The following is a 19991-nucleotide window of genomic DNA, read 5'->3' as shown; positions in this document are numbered from 1 at the left end:
GCTGGTCTTTAAGGACAACAGTCTGGATTTCAAGGGAGGGGAAGCGTAGTAGGGAGCGGCAGAAAGTTACTAAGTGGGTAGATGAGATTAAGAAGTTTGCGAGGATAGGGTGGATACAGCTGGCTCAGGACACGGTTATTTGGAGAGAGATGGGAGTGGCTTTTGTCCTGCAGTGGGCATAATCTGGTTGGTGACGATTATGAAATAAGATATCTTGCATCATTTGTGTTCCTTGCAAATGAAGCATCCCCCATGCTACTTGCTTTTCTTTGTGGACCTGCTTTTTGTGAGCAAACAGCATTGGTACAGGTTTGTATCTTGCTTCTTTTTTATATATATATTATTGGTTTACATTTTCTTTGCAATTTTTGCAGCTCTAAGTGACAGTTTTTTGCTTTGAGGTCCCTTCTGAAATGCTCACTCTTTTCCTGCCTTTTTCTCTTCCCTCTTGCCCTAGAAGAAGTCAAAGCCCCATCACTCTTAGGCCAAGCCAATTCCCTGTAAAGCGAAAATGTGAGTATTATCGTGTCATATCACAGTGGCGAGTGCTTGTTGTGCAGTTGTCATCAAGTGCAAAGGTAGGAAGCCTCCCTCCTTATTGTATGGTTTCCATACGGGTACACAGTGTCTTGCAGAGAACTGTGTGGAACCCCTGCCCTCTTGAGGGAAGTGGGCAGGACCCTCCTCTCCACATTGCGATGCAGATGGCACATAAGGTGATGGTGATGATGCCATAATACAATATATACCACATGTGGTATCCAGGTCGTAATGTATACGTCCATGCGCACAATTTGTGCACATGTCACACAGAGCCTTAGCATGTATACCAGGGACTTATGTCCAAGACATGTTTTTGCATACTGCCAAGAACGTCCACGCTCTACATATGGCTGTTTCTACTTGTCACTCACATACTTTGCAGAGTCATGAGGTGGCCTTCCAGTCTGGGGGAAGTGCACGCATGTCGACTGGCTCATGCGCTGCTTCTCAACAAATTTCTTTACTTTGTACCTTATGTCTCCTTCACTCAGACCCAGATGAACGCTCTCGCTACTGCTTTCTGTGTCCTTTGTAAGGCTGCTCTCCGCCTCCTCATAACCATCTCTACTGATAAACTTTATGCCACTGGTCTCTTTCATCTTCTTCGCACTCTTTCTCTTCACTGCGATCAACAAGTAGCTTATTGATGCTGGCTTCTCAACCAAGCTACTATTCTTCCCATCCAGACGCGCCCCTCTTCCTATTCTGTCCCCTTCGGAGTCTTCTAACCTCCGTATACTTCCGCTTCCCTCCAATATGTCACCAGTCCTGCATGCTGGCCGTCGCGACATGCTGCTGCCTCTCATTATAGTCCCCCCTTCAATACTCATGGAGTGGCATACACAGATGCCTCTCACGTGGCTCCTCGCAGCTCTGGTAGCCAAGGCCTCTTTCGTCCTCTTCTTTCTACCGCTGCCACTCACACTAGCGGCCTGTTCCTACACCCCCTGACAATTTTTTGCTCAAGGTCCTCTCCATCATTCACGCCATTCAACATTTTCATTCGCTCCCGCCGGTGCCTGGTTGTACCATCTACATTGACTCCCAGGCAGCCATTCGTGCCATTAAGTCAAGAACACTCCCGCCACATCTGCCCACGGAACTTGAAGCTGCACTTGCGCCACTGCAGCCTTGCCCCATCTTCCTGTGATAGATTCCTGGACACTTGGGGATTGACGGCAATGAGCTGTTCACCCGTGAAGCTCTTATCCGGGCACTGTTGATCCCCTGGCCAAGGCCTTCGGAGGGTGGGTCGAGTGTGTCCCTTCGCGCTGCCATCATAGAGTAGTAAATGCTCCCTGCCTTGACTGTAAACCCTACCCTGACCCTCATCCTAGTCTTTCTGTGTGGGAGGCTCACATCCTTCGGCAGATACAACTTAACACAACTGTCACACCTGCACGGCTTTATCTGCGAGGGTTGTTCGTAAACTAAGGTTCCCAAGAAGCTGCTGTCACAAGGAACGTTGCAACACTGGTGTGTAGCTTGGTTCCCCTTCTCCCAGTCCCCACCCTGGCAAGCTGTCTGTGACGCTCACCCTTGTGTTCGCAGCCGTTAGAGATGGAGCTCTTGCTCGCTTCTCCCTTCAGGTGCGAATTATGCTTTGTGTTTCGTTTTTTGTGTGCAAAAAAACACTGCGCCGGTGGACATTCATTCCCAACTGCGTGAAGTCCACGGATAAAAGCGTATGAGCATACAACATGTGCGCAAATGGTGCATAGAATTAAAAGACGGATGTGCAGACTATCATCAAGAACAGCGTTCTGGGCGGCCATCGGTTTCGAACAAAACGATTGTGAAAGTGGAAGAAACAATGCTGAAAGATTGAAGGGTGCCTGTTCAGGAGCTCTGCGAGATGATCCCTGATGTCAGCAAGACTTGCTTTGACAAAATTATGATAGATCATTTAGTGTAGGCCAAGGTTTGTGCAAGGTGCAATGCTTATGGAAGACCACAAATGGCAACGTGTTGAAGTGGCCCGCGAATTTCTTAGGCGTACGAAGTTGATGGCGAGGAATTTTTGGACTCTGTTGTCACTGGAGACAAGACTTGGGTCCACTACACGACACCGGAAATGAAACAACAGTCCCGTCAGTGGAAACATCCAGAGTCACCGAAGCCACGGAAGTTCAAACTCTGTCTGCCAGCAGAGTGATGGCGAGCATCTTTTGGGACAGGAAGGGGTTATTGTGTGAATTCATGCCTGCCGGTACAACAGTTAATGCGGACCACTACTGTGAGACGGAGAATCTTCGCCGCACGATTCAAAACAAGGGGAGAGGCATACTCACGAAGGGAGTGCGTTTCCATCAGGACAACGCTCGTCCGCACATCGCCTGTGTAACAAACGATCTCATCAACAAATTTGGTTGGGATGCTGTTACACACCCGCCCTACAGCCCAGACATAACCCCGAGTGATTACCATCTCTTCTCTGAATTGAAGAAACACCTGGGTGGAGCGCATTTCAGAAGTGGAGAGGAGCTGAAAGAAAGGGTTTTAAGCTACCGTCGTGGCATGATGGGAGAATTTTACGATTCAGGCATAACGAAGATGGTACACCGCGTGCAAAAATGCTTTGATCTCAACGGCGATTATGTCAAAGAATAGGGGAAGGTATCTTTCAAGAAATGTATTACTCAGTGCCAATAAACACATTATTCGTTGTGAAAAATCACTGGGAACCTTATTTTACGGACAACCCTCGTATATAAATTCTGTCGCGATCCGTCACGTCCCTACTGCCCTGCCCCTTATGCCAACCTCTCCCACTGTTTATTCTTCTACCCGGTTGCTCTGCAATTGGGTTGATTTTCCACCCCCTCTCACACTGTTGAGACCTGGCTGGACTGGCTGGAGCTGAAGGTGAAGGCGAATGGCACCTGCTCATGCAGCAGGTCATTGACGTCTTAGGCGCCTAAGGCACTGTTTTGTTTGTTGTGAGAGACTGCCTTGATTGACAGATTGCGACTGTGTTCCCCGTTCCTTCTCTCTTCCCTCTTTAATCCCCTTATTCCCTTCCCCTGTGCAGAGTAGCCAACCGGAATCCTTTCCGGTTAACATCCCTGCCTTTCCCCTCTCTATCTAAGTATTGTGCCCGAATAAGTCCTGTGCTACTACTACTATTAGTATATGTTCATCTTAGCTTTGTTTTAGTATCAGCAGTTGCCCAAGACATACCTTAAGGTGCCACTTGTCACTTCTCTTCGAAAGCAACTTTTTCTGTCTAAACAGTCAAAATGCAGGCCTCAAGGAAGCCAGTTAGGTTTGCAGTGCAAAATTCCAGCAGTTAATTTTTTTTTTAGAACCATCTAGAGAAATCTGTACAAGGCATTTACAATAATTAGAAAATGTAATATCAAAACACCAGGATTTCTCAGATCAGTGCGTGAAGAACTGGATATCTGCATTTTTTTCATTACCTGTATCATCTAGTGCCATCTGTGATACATATGGCACTAGAAACTGAAGGAAATTGTTTCACTACGGGTAACAAAATCTGCCTAAACAAATCGTATGTTGAAGGACATGCTACGAGTCATTGTTTTGACAAATATTAATTACTGTATTTGGCAGCTAATAAAAAAAGCACCGCAGTCACGATAAGGAAAGTGTTGTTTGAAACAAAGAGACCAGCACTCGTTTTAGAACGCATTCAGAAAAAGCCAAGAGCTTGAGACATACACGTTTGTGTGCATAGTGCCTGAGTCGATTAATTTAATTTCAAGGACTTTGGTGCTGAGAAAATTATGTACGGCCTCACTTTTACATGGCACAGAACTCCATGAAACAGTGTGACATTGTGTTGGCTTATGCGACTGACGCTCGGGTGACAGGCTGCACTGGGGCTGCCTCGAGAGTGATGGTTGTGCCCTGTCAGCCTAGAGGTACTGACACAATTGCCTGCGCTGTGGCGGTGCCATTGTGATGTTGCATTGAATGCTGTTCATCTTTCTGCAGTACAAATTGTTGTGGAATTGATCATTTTCAATGTTTTTTTGGGGCTGCTTACATTTGTTACCATGGGTCTGCATGGTTCTGAATGGTCACCAATGGCATAAGTTTGGGTCGTCCATTACATTCATTTTTATAAACGAGATAACTTGACAAGTGCAAAGTACCCAGCTCTCTCACTGAGTTTCCACTTGTTGTGTTCATGTTGTGGCACACTAAGTGCTGTAGGCCCACATGCCCGAAGACTGCACATTACTCATGAATACATGATGGCAGCATGCATGTCTATGTATCTGCAGCTATAAAGTAATGTATCTTATTCTATTTTATTCTAATTGCAACCGACTGTGTCTGTGCAGTTGACATGGACATGGACCAGGGAGACTCGTTGCCCATGCCTTCGAAGCGGCTCAACCTATCAGTTGTGCCACAAGACATGGCAGTGTCACACATGCTGCACCACAGGTGAGGGAGGATCATTGCTTTTGTTGTGCACTATCACTTGTACTAGTGTTGAAAGCTGCTAAACTGTGAATGTTTGCACAAGAGATTTTAAGTAAGCACTCGGGAAGGTGATAAATTCAAGTTGGCACAGGTGTTTGCCACTCTGTTTCCCAAGCATAGGCAGGTTGCAGAAATCTGGAAGTCAGCTACCCCACAGAGCAAAAACTTGAATTGCCATGGCGACACGGCTCATGCTGTAAGTAGAAGTTGAGAGCAGTACCAGAGACTTGTATTGAAAGCCTTGCGCACTGGATGCGCGCGGTTAGCAGCAGTTTGGCGCAAGTGATCTTCATCTCCCGTCCTGACTGGTGTGTGTGGCAGATGGGTTCCCTTCATCACGACATACGGCAGGATTGCGCAGGCTAGACGTGACATCTTGCTAACTCCAGAAGTCTTCAGCGCTGCATCTGATTTCTGCCGCCCAAACTGATCGCAGATTTCTTCAACCAGATTTCTGCAACCTGTCGGTTCATAATTGTGAGGAGCAGTGAAGAAGAAAAGAAAAACGAAGAAGAAAAACGCCCATTTAATGCCGAGGGTGAAGATTTAAAGAAGCTGTGTGTTGCATCGCTTTAAGTAAATCTAAGAAAAATTATCGCAGCTAAACCGCTGGCTTGTCCGTGCTCGAATTTCACACAGGGGCGGCAATTGCCAGTAATTTGCTTTATACTACATTTGGGCCGGGTACCTGCCCGAGTCAGTGAGGCTTAATTGAAAGTCTGCATAGTATGTGACGATGCTGGACCAAAAATGGCGATTTAACAAAAGCTGTACTAGTAGCGCAAGCCCTTGTCGGCGTAAGAATCACAAAAACAGGTGAACATGAGATGTGAGACAAAGAGCGCTGCCTGACTTTTCGGGGGCGAGAGGTGGCGCTGCCAGTACAGCTGTTGCAAAACCGTTTGTTTTGGTCCGGCATTACTGCATACGATGCGGACTGTCAATAAATTCTCACCGATTAAGGCAAGTACCTGATCCAAATGTTGTTTAAAGCAAATTGCCGCTAAGTACCTCCTCTGTGCGAAATTTAAGTGGGAACAAGCTAGTGGTTTAGCTGTAATGATTTTTCATTGATTTTCTCTGAGCAGCACAGCACTCAATATGTGTTGATTGTAGTGGCAGTAAAAGAGAAAATAAGACTGGGGTCATTAGGTTTATCTTTTTAGCATACAAGGTGAAAGGAAGTGTTGACAAAGCAGGTTGACTTTTCTCTTGTTGTTTTGGTCTGGGCAGAATAACTGTAGTATCTCTGTGGAACACTTGGAACATTGTCATTTTTTAAACTTGGGCTAATCATGTTTCACTTCTATATCATGGCTATTTTTGTTGCTGTCATGTATATGCTCCGTTTCATACATAACTGTCAACGCTGCCAAAGGTACGGAAGTATAGTCCGCTGCAAAAAACAAGCAAAATGTATCCGTCCGCCTTGCGTCGTGGCTGAGTGGTACGAAGCGCGCGCCTGTGTGTTCATTTAACAAAGGGCCTAGGTTCGACTCCCGGCTCGGGTGTTTTTTTAAATTATTTTGTTTTATTTTTCTTAAAAGATTCATTAGGTAGAAACTCGAAACTGTCAAACTCTAATACCTACTTTGAAAAACACAGCGCTGTTTACTTGTCTCGAAGGGAAAAGGCAGTGTAGTGTACGGCATACATACGATTTAACTTGAGTCTGATGGCGTTGACTGCAAAGCTGTCATATTTAACACTGCGAGAGCTAGATATGGTCACCTTGCTAGGCCGTTTTTGCGGTGATCTTATTCCAGTAGCGACACCTTCCTTCTTGAACCTCGCAACTGTCCGAGGGCTCACCCCGGTCATCTCGCCCACAGTTTCGAGAACTTCACGCACTGTCTTCTCCGGGAAGCGCTTCCTTACGCTAGAGTAAACGTTGACAAGCACCTGCTTGGAGTCTTTCGAAATTTTCGGAGACTTCAGCTTGGAGAACAGGCGAGCAGGAGATGTTTTTGAAGCCGCAGTGGGCGAAGAAAACAAGCGAGTAGGAGATAGCGGCACCATTTTCGCATACTCGGAAACCGAAAGACGAAAGCAGACGACATCGCCGGCCGGCCTAGCTGCGAAAACCTGATACAGGAGGAGCCGAAAAAAACCCAGAAAACTAAGGCACTCTGTTTTGAAGAACATTAAAGAAAAAGCAATCTTTTTGCAAAATAAAACACCATTATCATTATACTGCAATATCAACCAACATTTACTTTAATTTTGAGTTCATTACTTTTTTCACTTTCGACACACTACATTACGATGCGGACGAGGAGCGCGAACAGGCGCCGCAGCCTTGGCTGCGTTGACAGCTATGTATGAAACGGAGTATAGGGAGGCATAGAGATAGCTGTATGTTTGTTCAACAGAATCGAAAGTTGGGCGAGTTGGAATCTGTTCATGATGAAAATGGGGGCACAAACAAAACGGAGGCAAAGAAAGAAGACAACAGGACAAGGCGCTTGTCCTTTGTCTTCTTTCTTTCTCTCCGTTTTATTTGTGCCCCCATTTTCATCGTGTATGTTTGTTGTACCCCTGTCACAAGGGTAAACTTAGTGTCATTGTCAGCGGTGGCACTCACTCTTTAGTGTCACTCATGCTCTACCTCCCGATAAACTTTAGCGACATTTTCTGTAGAATGCACTTGACGTGAAATGAGTTTGGCGATAAACTTTCCCTGCAGACAAAGTGTGTAACCTCGGTAGCAGCGTTGAAAATAGAACAAAACGTTATTGAAAAGAGCAGCACTTTGTAAAATTTTTTTACCCCCTTGTCACATCTAAACTTATTTTATGCCAACCGTGTGATATATATTGCAAAAACTAGAATAAATACTCTTGTTGGCCGCAATGTTTGTCGAGGCAGCTGTATGGCAACTATAGTAGTAGTAGTAGTAGTAGTAGTAGTAGTAGTAGTAGTAGTAGTAGTAGTAGTAGTAGTAGTTTAGGCAGTGTGTCCAGTCCAGGCAGTGCAGATACATCTAAGCAGTTTATCTGGCCAATGTATCTTCAAAGTATCTTTAATTTCTTTCGAAAGCTCACTCTGTGTTGTGGACAAACTGCCAGCGACCAGAGTGGCGATGCAAGAGGCGTTCATCTCCACTTATTGCTTGAGGTCCCTCATTGTGCTCGCTTGCTCATCGGTGGCTGACTGCAGCTCTCTGTCTTGAGAACGACGCTTTGCTCGAATACGTATAAATGTCATCGTCATATTGTTCTATTCTCATTCCCTAAGCTGCACAGAAACATCGTTGATGTGCAGGTTGCATAATATAAAACCGCAGAAAACTGTATAATAAAGCGTTTAAGTGCGAAGACTTAATATTTTCTGTGCCTTACTCGAAAAGCCATCGTCACCGCCATCACGTCTGAAGGACACTATTTCGCTGTTTAGCAACGTGCACTGAAAGTGACAGTGTATGTGATTAAGTGTACTCACTGAAAGTACCACCAAATTTGCCCGTCTAACAGGAGTACTACTTACACACCTGTACAAACAAGGTACTTGCTTTATCTTTACTCGTGCTTCTGTTATGGGAATATAAGAATAGGTCAGTGGTATTTCGGGGATCTCGGGACACTTTGCTAACATTTTATTTTGCTTTTGTTTTCCTTGTTGTTGGCACCTGTTGGTCTTGCTTCTTTTTATGTCCCCATGAAGAGTCCCCGTCGTTTTTCAAATTCTGTCCCTCTGAATGTGAGAGGTACAACCTTTGTGGATTTTCTCTTTCCAGCCTCTCGCAGAGCAGCCTAGAGGCGATGAGCAGCCCAGAACAGACAGTGCCGCAGGACATGGGTGACTCCCTGTCAAGCAGCAGTGGCTCTCCCGGGTGCCCGTCTGTCTTCCACCACCACCACCAGTCGTCTTCCTCGGGCGTCCGTTCGCCCCTTGCACCCGTTGTCTCCATCGACAGCCCTTGCAACATGGAAGACTCCTAACCCCATTACATCCTCCCTTACTGCCCCTTCCCCCCAAATCACCCGTTATCCTTGTTTCCCTTTTCCGCCTTATTCGTCTTCCCGACTTTATTTCCCATTTGTTGCGCTCCCTTCTAGATTACCTGTTTTCCTCAAGATACCTCATCTGTACACTTCTGCCCAGACGCTTTCAGACTATGGCCGTCAGTGTGCTCTCCTAAGTATAGCAAGTGTTTTTTTTGCTTGTTTTTTTTTTATTGAAGTCTTCCGTTTTACATTATTTTTGCTTGTTTTTTTACTGAAGTCTTCCGTTTTACATTATGGCTACACAATGGGGACTTGCTGTGAACCTGCGTAACGACCAGCGTGTCACCAATTAAGACGGATTTCAACTTGTACAGAACACTGTCTAGTGCCTACGTTCGATAGCTGGAGAGAAAAGAGAGCAGAAGTAAGCTTCGTGCAGCGCCCACCACTGCTTTCAGCTTGCACATTTCACGCCTCTAAAAGAATGGGCCAAGTGTAAAGCATTTAGATGGGAAAGTTTAGAATTGCTGGCTGGTCTTTGCCGCGTGATTTGTGCCAGAACCACTGTTGGTCAACGCATTGACTGGATGAAGAAGAGGTGCCACTGTGCTTGCGATATACTGTCTCTTCCCCGTTTGCGTTATGCTGAAGGGCTTTCTATGTAGGTCCCACATTCAGCTACAGTCCTGGACAGCGCTGAACTCTGTGCATGTGTGAGCATACAGAAGGAAGAAACAAAGTTGAGCTACGGCTGCCAGACAGGGCATGACATCAAGGGTGCTGCAGAACAAAGGAGGGGTTAAAGACGCAAACGACAGCAAACAGAATGCTGAGTCGGGAAGGGCACTCTCGTATCAAAACCCTCCCTAACCTAAGGTCATTTGTGCGTTCTCTAACACTTCTTTCAGGTGCAAAATGCACACATCAGAGTCACCAGTAATAGTTCGGAACAAAAGCTTCCCCAGGCTTGGCCATAGTCTGAAGGAGTGCTGAATGGTGCATTGAAAAGCCCGCTGTCTTCACACCCTTTCTCTCTCTCTGCTAGCTTGTTAATGTTGGTGATGTGGGGCGCTGCAAGGGCTTACCAAGCAACCCTAGAATACATGGTGAGTGATGATTTACGTCAGTTTGTGGTTCTTGTGGTTAGTGCTGTTATAGCGACAGGTCTGCCGCTTCTTCATTAGAGCAGAGAGCAGTTGCGGCCATGTGTATTGATGCCTGTTGAGATCCAGCAAGTTGGCTGAGCTGTTTTTTGCATACTGCTGTCCTTGATTGATCAGAATTCTCGTTTGGGCAATTTGTTGACCATTCATGTTGACTTCGCTGCATGAAGCAAACACACAAGGATGAAAGCGTCCATCCCTGCTATATTGTGTCTTTCTAAACATTTTTTCTCTTTCTTTTTTTGCAGGTTGCAAACCTTGTGAGCGAAACGGCCTCTTGCGATCAGAATGGTGTCCCCCCTCTCATCGTTTCCCCCTTATGATGGGCATGAGCCGTGAAACTGCCTCACTCATTGATCCAGCACGCCTCATCTTGCAATCAGCGGCATCATCGCACCATCTGCACAGGTGGAGAGAGCACCACTGTTAGACGGGCGCATTGGGAAACGTGTGCTCCTGTCCTCTTCTTTATTTTTTTCTATTTAACTCTTCTTTTGAAGTTATTTATTATCCAAAGGAATTCTTGTTATAGCCTGATCTGTGGTCTGCAGTTTTGTTGTACTAGCGCTCTATTCTTTTTTACCTTATGGATTTTTGAAGTGGTGCCCATCTAAGGAGTGACTGGCGTTTTTCTAGAAAACTCCGGAGACATTGTATACAACGAAAACTGTTGCTCTTATGCACATTTGTTCTGAGAGTCCCATTTTTTGTCCCCTTGCTTGTTATGCACAAAACACTTGTTCCTGAAGTCAGCGAAGTGTGTTTGTGCCGCGGTTTCTTGGAAACCTTGTGGTTATTAGTCAGGAGTGCATTTCCCGTGGTGTGGAATTTTTTTTTTTTTTTGGGCGGGGCGAAATGTCATTCATCAGACAAAAGGCACAGTTCAGGCCTCAAGCCTTGCATCCTTGTTGTCATGACTGATTTTTCAGTCCAAGCATCTGTGGGCCTGTCTGGTAGCTTTGAAGCAGGCGTTGTACTGCCTTTACCAAAAGTAATTGGGCTAGACGGTTTACTTCTAAGTTGTTTAGTGGAACGATTTTGCCACCCTTAAAGCTCTGAATCTCTCTAAGGTAAGGAGAACCCTTGTGCTCACCTTTCCTGACCTTAGGGAAGCCGTGAGGACTCTGCAGTGCGAGTGAGAAACGAACCTTGCAATCTGGTTACTTTCGGCAAAGACGTACCTTAAAGGAGCCCTGAACCACCTGTAGAGCACATTAAATTAACAGATTTAACTGGTAGAGTATAATGCCCTGAATATCTCAATCAACTCACAAAGACCTGTGTTGTGTGCAGCACTCATAAACTGTGTGAAAAGACAGGGTCTGCATATTTATTCTTGCACACGCTGCATGGTCGCCGTTAGCCATCGTAGAGATGTCAATATGGGGAATTTACGCCAATATTCGGCTGTGCCACAGCCATACCGCCATGCTTGAAGGAAAACAAATTGTGGGAGTGAATTTACCTTGCAGTTTTTAACAAATTTAACAGTGTGCAGATTTAATTAAGCAGTCAGTCATTGTGCTGCTGACTGGATAATTCACTGACATTGGTTGCGGGCTTCAAGAGTCCCGACACGGGCAGATGCCATGATGCTTGGTTTGTAGTAAAGTGCAGTCTTCGAGTTGGCAACTACAACCCCCCCCCCCCCTTTTTTTTTCCAGTTTGTTCGCTTGCATGCCTAGCAGATTTGCCGTTTCAGGAGCTGCTGGCTTTACGGATTCATTAGGCTCCAACTGTCCACCAAAAAAACGCATTATTATGGAAGGCTTCATGAGACATGCGTGGTTGCGCTACAGAAAATGTGATGGTATGGAACTTTAACTCTGTTCCCTTTAGGCCTGCTTAAAGGCTTAACAACATCACTTGACATTGTTCTTAAAGGGACACTGAGGAGAAATTGAAGTTGACTTGCATCGACAGAATGCCAGCTCCTGATTACAAAAAACGCCATTCATACTGACAACAAAGCTCCTGTAACATAGAAAAGAGCAAGAACCAAAATACAGGTATCGCCGCCACAGGCCAAACTCGCAAGTACAAGCTTCATGGCGTCATAGGACAAAACAGTGTTGCTAGAACCAATAGTTCTAGCAACACTAGGACACGAGAAGCTACGAATCACTGAGGTGCAGCAAATGCATGCGCAAATCTCCTTGACGTCGCCAGATGGCGCCAGGTACCCGATAGCTACGCACGCTCCTGCAGCCGTGGGACCAATCAGCGCTTGCTCTCAGCGGTATGGGGGCTCCCGGTATTCCGCTAACAGTAACAAGGTACGCAGTATGCTAAAGGCGTCTATTTGCGAGAACTTCGTTGACGACTTCGAGAACGGGATCCATTGTAACGCTGGCAAAACGCCGGTGCAAATGTAAACGAAGCGACGGCCGCAATAGCCGATAGATGCCTTCAACGTGCGGCCGGCGGTAGCTTTCTTTTCGGCTGCTGCTGGGCCGCACAGCTGGCCGAAAGAAATCACGGAGTCTGCGTTACGTCATGTGAATGTCATGTTTCACGTCACTTAGTTCTGTGTCGTCATAGCAGAATCCCAAGTTTGAATCAGAGCGGCGGGAAAAACTATTTCAACTTCGAATCCAAATTTCATAGAAATAAATGCATCTTTCGCTGCCGGCCAAGTGGCAACAAAGCCGTGAAATGCCGAACTATCGGATTTTGCTATAAAAGAAATATTAATAGAGCTCTCCTCAGTGTCCCTTTAAGGCATCCTGCAGACATTTCTCATGATCAACAAAAGGCACTACAGGGCCCCTTTAAACGTGCTTCAGTTGTCTACCAACTTTTTTATAAATATGCTGTATTCGTCACAGATTTTTATTTTTCTTTTGAAGTTGCTGTAGCTACTGTAGCAGGCTACACTTTGTGCTGCTGCACAATGTAGGATATTGGAACCTTCCCACTGTCTGCAACTTTCATCAGAACGACTGAAAAGTACTGACACAGCCTCGATTTGCTGCTTGAGATACCTTTTTCTCATTTGTTTCTATTGATGATGGCGAGAGAAGAACGGAAAAGATATAGTATGCACTTGATTTCATGGTGCTAGGTATATGACCAGTCCTTTTTCGCCTCTGTGAAACGGAACGTCACATCTCCCTTGTCCTCATTTGTTTTTACTAGCCTGTATAAACAATGGTAGATGGTGTATGTTTGCTGATGTACATATATGTGTGTATATACATGTGTAACCAATAACAGTGTGAGCCCGTTTCTTTGAGAACTTATTGTACGTCGCCCTACTGCATGTGACATGCTGACACGATTGAGCAATCAGGTGACCAGCTGAGGACGTTTTATGCACCTTGTTCACACTGAGTTGCTTTGTTTCCTGCGGTCTTCCTCTTGTTGTATGTCCTCCGATAGGACGAGTGCATTAGTTGTCTGGCACAGCTATTTTTATTTTTGATCATGAGGAGAGGGTAGCTTTTTGCTTTTGTTTCTTGTATAGCTGTTTGTGCAGAAAAAGTCACTGGGTCTGATGCCGGGTTTTCTTTTTATTATTATTATTATTACTATTTCTTTTTTTTCTTTTTTACTGTTGTGCATTTACTGCCGGCTGGAAAAGTAGATGGGCCATGAAAATGTCTTTGAGATTTAATTGCAGGACAGCTTAAAGCACTGCGGTCGGAAAATGTCGAACGCGATAAGCGTGGTCTGTCCTGCTCAGCATCTACCAGCACAGTACAGCTTCACTATTGTGCCAGGTTTCTAGACAGAATTTTAAAACCACTTCCACAAATCCACATTGGCCTGTAAACTTCTCCTGCCATTAGTACTGTCTTATCTTTGGTTAATTTCACTGGCTTGTTCTTTGGAGCTGATACCAGCTTCTCACTTCCGCATTCAGTTGTTGGTGGTGCAGTTGTTTTCTTTCCTCAAGTCACACAGCCTGATGGCAATGCCGAGCGGACTACAACACTCAGCAGAGCATGTTGGCATGTTGCAACATTTGGAGCTAGTGCCGAGAGGCATGTAACGTAGCCTTGTCTCCTCTTTTCCCAAGTATAGCAGAACGCAGATGTCCGCACACTGCCTTAGCAAACACCCGCCTGTACATTTGTGCCAAAAAACTCGTGGCCATAAATGGAAAAAAAAACAAAAAAATGCTGAAAAATGCGCAGTGACACTGCTGTAAAATGCATTTGCACGTTTACTGTTTTGGTATCAACAGCGGGGTAAAAGGGAGAAAGGAAACTGCGGGGCGCCCTGGCCAATTTTTCGTGGCATTAGAAGATGCTGGATTTCACCGCAAGAAATGGGGTTAGGTTTAGTTCTAAGTAAACCTAGCAGCTGGCATGTATGACTTTGCTTATTTATTCAGCACAAAGCTACTGTTTTTTTATAACTGCCTAGCGATTAATTGTTCTTTAGGTTGTCAGCATCATTCCTGTAAATCATATTTGTGCCCGGGCAATTGTTAGTCTTCACTGAGCGATGATCCTGCTTTTCTGGGAATTGGCAGTGTTTGAAAGGCTTTAGGTTTGGTTTATGGTGGTTTAACGTTCCAGAGTGAATCACTCGGGCTATGAGGGAGTAGTGGAGGGCTCTGGAAATTTCGACTGCCGGGGGTTCTTTAATGTGCACTGACATCGCACACTACACGGGCCTCTAGAATTTTGCCGCTATCGAAATGAGACCTCCGCGGCCAGGATCAAACCCGCGTGTTTTGGGTCAGCAGCCGGGCGTGAGCCACTGTGGCGGTTTTGCCTCATTGGCTCTGTGTCATGTTAATGGTGCCAAATGCTGCTGACTGTTAAAAAACATTTAACCCTGGTATTTAATATTCAGAGCTGTAATTTTTTGTACACCTCTTAGTGGTCAACAATATTTGGTTTTTCCTATTTGACCTTATGAACTACTGCAGCACTGAGTAATATATTTGACGATGAGCTACATTGGACCATTAATAATTACTTGCTGAATGGGATTTTTTTTGTTCCAATCTTGGTCATGACTTGTCACAAGCCAGTGTCCAGCAATTTTGGCATGAATATTCTGTTTAATTTATTAGAACTCCTCTGTTGTATTCAAACAGGAAGTCATTTAATGCCTAGTCTGTAGCCAAACCTTGGTGACCCTCGTAGGGACAGTTTTTTTTTTAACACCATGCAAGTGTCCAGTGAGAGAAATTAGCTTCTGTGAGCATGCCTCTTCTGCCATGCACAAAGTATGACAGTGCAGAGCTGGTGTAATCGTAGCATTCATTTTTCTTTTCATTTGACCATTTATAACATTCATAATAGAAGTGCAAAGTTGTTATCAAACTAGTTTGGTTGCAGAAAGGAATATGTAGGTAGATCATGAGTTTGAAGTGAATTAATTTTTCTTTGGAGCAGATATAATCGATAACGCCCCGAGATTGTTAAAATCGGTCAGCTCTTTGACTTGACATAGAAGTTCTTGTGGCATGGTTCCTGACTGCACGTACTTGCTCTGTCCCAGTTCTTTTGCCCTCCCATTTGATGAACACATTTGACTTGATGTTCTCTATATTTTTTATTCAGCACAAAGTTTATTGCTTATTTACTGGTTTATTTTGTTGCTGATCGCCAACGCTGAAGTTTTTTTGGGCATTCTTATTTACTGCCATGTTCGCAACCAAAGTGGCACACCTAGAGTTGGCAGCAAAAGTTTACAGAATGCATGTGCTCAGTGACAAATATATTGTGGTGTTGCCTTGCGATCCTGTCATGTGGTATTGATGCCAGTGGATAGAGCATGCATGTCCCTTGACTTGTGTAACCAGTTTTCTTTTCGTAAACTTTTGCTGCCGGCTGTAAGTTATGTAACTGCTGGTTTTTTTTTTTTTCCGTGAGTTGCTAAGACAGAGCTGCTGAATTGCAATGTGCTTTTTTTTCCCCCTTTCCTTGACCATTACTGTGATTCTTCACAGAGATGTAAAGCATTACGGGCCAGTTGTAAGTTAATTTCTAATGAGCATTAACTCACATACATGACAACAATGCAAAGTCATTGTGTGTAGTCGGTACGTCACTTTGCTGCTTGTAAACAATAATGCAGTCTCATTTTTCATTTTCGAGAACACCTGTTCTTGAGCAGTTTCTTCTTGAGCCTTTTTGTGGCGCTGAATTGTTGAACCTATGCTTGTCTGCTGCAAACTTTACTGCCATTTCGTAAGTTTTTGATGAGCGTTAGTTGCACTGTCCATAAGTTTTCGACGAGTGTTAGTTTCACTGTAATGTTGTATTGATTGGTGAGAGGCACAAATATTTCGGTGTGTCCTGTCATCACATGTCTATTCTTACCAATGGTGATTTATTAGAGTTTGTGGTTGCTTTTTTGTTCTGCCCATTTTTGTCTGAAATGCGCACTGAGTGATGTACCACGGGAGACAGCTGGTACCAGTATGGTACGGCATCCACAATCGGTTACACGTGGCAGACACGTGACCAAGGCCTGCAAGAGCTCTTTGCCTAGAACTGAACTCAAGCAGGCTCAAAGCATACAGTTTCGCTGCTAATTTCACCTCTTGTAGTGCATTAAACAGTGTGTATCCTGTTGCATTGTCAAATGTTTAACAGGCTCCCATTAGGTTAGGTTTTGTTCAGTGAAGCACGTGCACATACTTTGTGAAAAGTTTTCAAAATTGTGGGCCCATGGAATAAATTTAGGTGCAGTGACTGGGCATACTTCATGGCATAAAGTTCGCTATGCCGCAAGCATGCTAAGGCGATAGTAAGGGTAGCACTAGGTATTTAAGTAACCGCGTATTAAAGGATTAGGGGTGCCAAATATTCGGTTGTGTGCTTTTTTTTTTGGAATGGTGCAGGTGACTAAAGTGTTACATAGATCACCACATGAAAATCATCTTGATCCACTCAACAAGTTATAATTAAGTCTCTTTTGTTATGTTGTTCTGGTTTCAGTTTCAACAGCCTTGCAGTGGCTATTACAGACTGTTACATCAAATAAGTTAAAAAAAATATTGAGCCCACATGAGGTATACAGAAAATGACTTAATTTCTGCTTTGTTGCTTGAATTTTCTCCAACTTTTGTGCAAGCCTGCCCCAAGACTAGGCTTGTGCTGTTCTTAGGGCATCCACTGTTTGGCAGTTGAGACTGAAGCTGAAACAATGCCAGAGAAAAAAAGGTGTAATTTTAAATTATTTACTGGGTTTAGGCAAATGTTCCGACAGAACTAAGGTTTTGCGCATCATTCAAAAGAAAAAAGCAATCAAAATTTGGCGTCCCTTTTTCCGTTAGGGATGTGTATATACGTATATATATTGCACCTGCTTATAGAACAGGAGTGAATGAGGCAGAAAACGTTTCTGGTGTAAGCCCTCACTTGTTGCCTCTGAATACAGAAGTGAGAAGATGCACGATTCAAGCGCATCGCTTGCATCTTTGTTCACTGTGCGGGGTTTTGTGACATCTCCTTTTTGTTCACACTTTATTCATCATGTCGTCATAGCTTACTGGCTGATTGCAGGAAATTTCATTGGAATGTCCAGGTGCTTAATGGAACTATAAATTGCTGCTTTCGCATGTCATTGTTTAGTTTTTTAGAAATTTTGTTTGCGAGCGTGTTAATCAGTAAATAATGCTTACAAGCCGTGGAAAAAATGTCATAGCCATGTTTTTTGCTATGCCATGTTTTTTGCTGTTTTTTTGCCATGCGTTGCTAGTAGCGAAGCCCATAATAGGAAGACCGCATTTGTTCACAGGACTCCTACCTGAAGTGTATTGGTGTTACTAGTGTTCCAAGACTGGGTGGAAAAAAAATGCTTCATCTGCTATACACGCCCACACAGAAATCCCAGGGTGGTGCCCACGTGTGCATGTCGTCTAATGAAATGGTGTTGTAGTGATGAGTGTTACAGACTAAGACGTCTTCAGTGTTAGCGATAGAAATTTCCTGACAGAGCCAAGTGTAAACGTGTGAATTTTGTGAAGAATTGCACTACAGAAATCTGGAAGGGACAAGAGCTGGTCAGTAGCCTGCAGCAGCGGATCATAGAGAAAACGCCTGTCATCGCGTAAGGTGCACTGCTATGTTAGCAATTCGTGGCATCATCTTGCAAATGACGAAAAGGGCTGGTTTTCATTCTTATCACCGTTAACTGAACAGTTTCTTGCTACTCTGCCTGTAACAATTTTGTTAAATACCTTTTTTTTTTCCATTTTGTATTTATGACTACATACACTGCTTTGTTGAAAGTGCATTTTCTGACAAATTTCTTGTTGCCAACGAACACCCTGCTTGTCACTTGCGTATTGGTGCCTCATGGCTGCTTGGGCCACGGGGACACACGCATACCACTATACCGTTGTTTTTGTATGGCTCAAGTTTTTCCTTCACACTCTAGAACAAACTATTTGTTTGTAAGCAGCATGCGATTGTATTAGTATCTTTTTTTCTATGGCTCGAGTTGAAGCTTGTCAATAAGCATGTTCATTTGTTTAATGCTGTCTTCAGCATATATACTGCAAAGTTTTCTGGTCTGCACTTGATCTATGACTGAGTTTATTGGTGTGTATATTGTCGGGCCGAACAAGCCTGTCATTCTTCTTGAATACTTCTTTGTGGAATTGTGTGGCTATAAACTTCATCAATTCTGTGCATTATCTGAAGATTCCAGCTTCTTAATGTAAATTAAGCGTTTCCAGACACAAACGAGGTTTCAGTGTTGTTAAATATATGGAGTTTAGCCTATGTGCATGGTGATGTAGCGCTGTTGGTTGCAACTTACTGACATGATTTTGTTTACGTGTGTTGATGCTTCATAACAACTTCCTGTTTTTGATGAAAGCTTTGTCAAGGCTTGAAGTCTGGCTGCCAAAGCAGGCGCAATTGATATATATATACAAATATATATACTGTACACATAGAATGACTGCTGTTTATTTGTATAATATGTAAACATATCAAATGGCTTGCTCGTTATGTAGCGTGCAGCCAGTGTTGATGCACACTGATGCGCAGTTGTTTTCACTGTGGTCTCAAGTTGTAGTGTGTGCATCTGTGCATCAGCACAGAAGTGAGATAATGCCTATTAAATTTTATCCATTGACAAGCTTGTCGTGTGACATTTCTTTCTCTGCGTCTTCTGAAATGCTTGCTGTACCTGCTGTATGCTCTTCACGGCACGCATGCTGCAATTCTTCCTCATATTTAGGCACAACATGACAAAAAGTAAGTTACGAATGGTACGCTTGACTGCACATAACTGGACAATGGTAGACAGCCATTATAGAGCTGATTTCCCCATAAAGTGAATGTAAAGTGAATAAATATTATTTGGATATTGCCCAAATAGATGTGAAGCATGTAATTTAGACTACAGACAGGAGAATTTTATTTCGGCCTCAAGAAGGGTTTGGTATAGTGATCAAGAAATGGGACTGAAAGCAGCATGTATAAAAGTGCAGTGATGCAAACAGTGCCGTTTGCTTGACAGCGATAAGATTATGCGAGCATTTAAATTGAAAGCATAATGAATACTTCGGGAAGCCAAAACTGCGATTTTCATTGTTTTTTCCTTGCGCCAAGACTACAGATGGAGTCCCCTCACTCCGCCCCGATAAGCAGTTTCTTTTTCTTTTTTTTTTTCAAAACACCGAAAGCAACCACTTCAAAACGGCAAAACCATAGTAAGAAGCTCTATGGCACAAACGCTACTTAAAGGGGCACAGACTCCAGATTTTGGGGTGCATTTTCTTTGTAATGATGCGGAAGGCGATGTTCGTCTTTCGGTTTTGGTTTCTATAGTAAAAAAAAAAACGGCGATTTAATCATTTTTTTGTCATTTTAATTAGTCTGTGTCAATAATTATAACAACGAATAAAGAATCGGTAGTTTTTTCATGCGGCACGCGACCTGTAAGCTTAATTTGACGT

At 44.0% G+C, this 19991-nt stretch overlaps 2 protein-coding genes across 8 annotated transcripts in view; one reads left to right on the top strand and one right to left on the bottom strand.

Annotated features, from left to right (window-relative positions):
- The window catches only part of LOC149343201 (P2R1A-PPP2R2A-interacting phosphatase regulator 1), a 31227-nt gene extending 12065 nt beyond the window's left edge, over positions 1-19162 (top strand). For 5 of the 7 annotated variants that reach the window (XR_016283102.1, XR_016283103.1, XR_016283104.1 and 2 more), the window contains exons 8-11: positions 458-513; positions 4857-4962; positions 8738-10054; positions 10360-19162. Coding sequence is in view for 1 of the 7 variants with exons in the window: in XM_089545741.1 (XP_089401867.1) it covers positions 458-513; positions 4857-4962; positions 8738-8942 (367 nt within the window). In the remaining 6 variants the exon portion in view is untranslated. Of the gene's footprint in view, positions 1-457; positions 514-4856; positions 4963-8737 lie in introns of all 7 variants that reach the window. The other 2 variants (XR_016283107.1, XM_089545741.1) reach the window with 2 other exon arrangements.
- The window catches only part of Mpi (mannose phosphate isomerase), a 68007-nt gene that overhangs the window by 33963 nt on the left and 14053 nt on the right, over positions 1-19991 (bottom strand). The gene's annotated exons all lie outside the window — the stretch shown is intronic.

The sequence above is a fragment of the Amblyomma mixtum genome, chromosome 5 (assembly GCF_055824585.1).
Source record: "Amblyomma mixtum isolate Tamu chromosome 5, ASM5582458v1, whole genome shotgun sequence".
Lineage (NCBI taxonomy): Eukaryota > Metazoa > Arthropoda > Arachnida > Ixodida > Ixodidae > Amblyomma > Amblyomma mixtum.
This window is presented reverse-complemented; position numbering and strand designations above follow the sequence as displayed.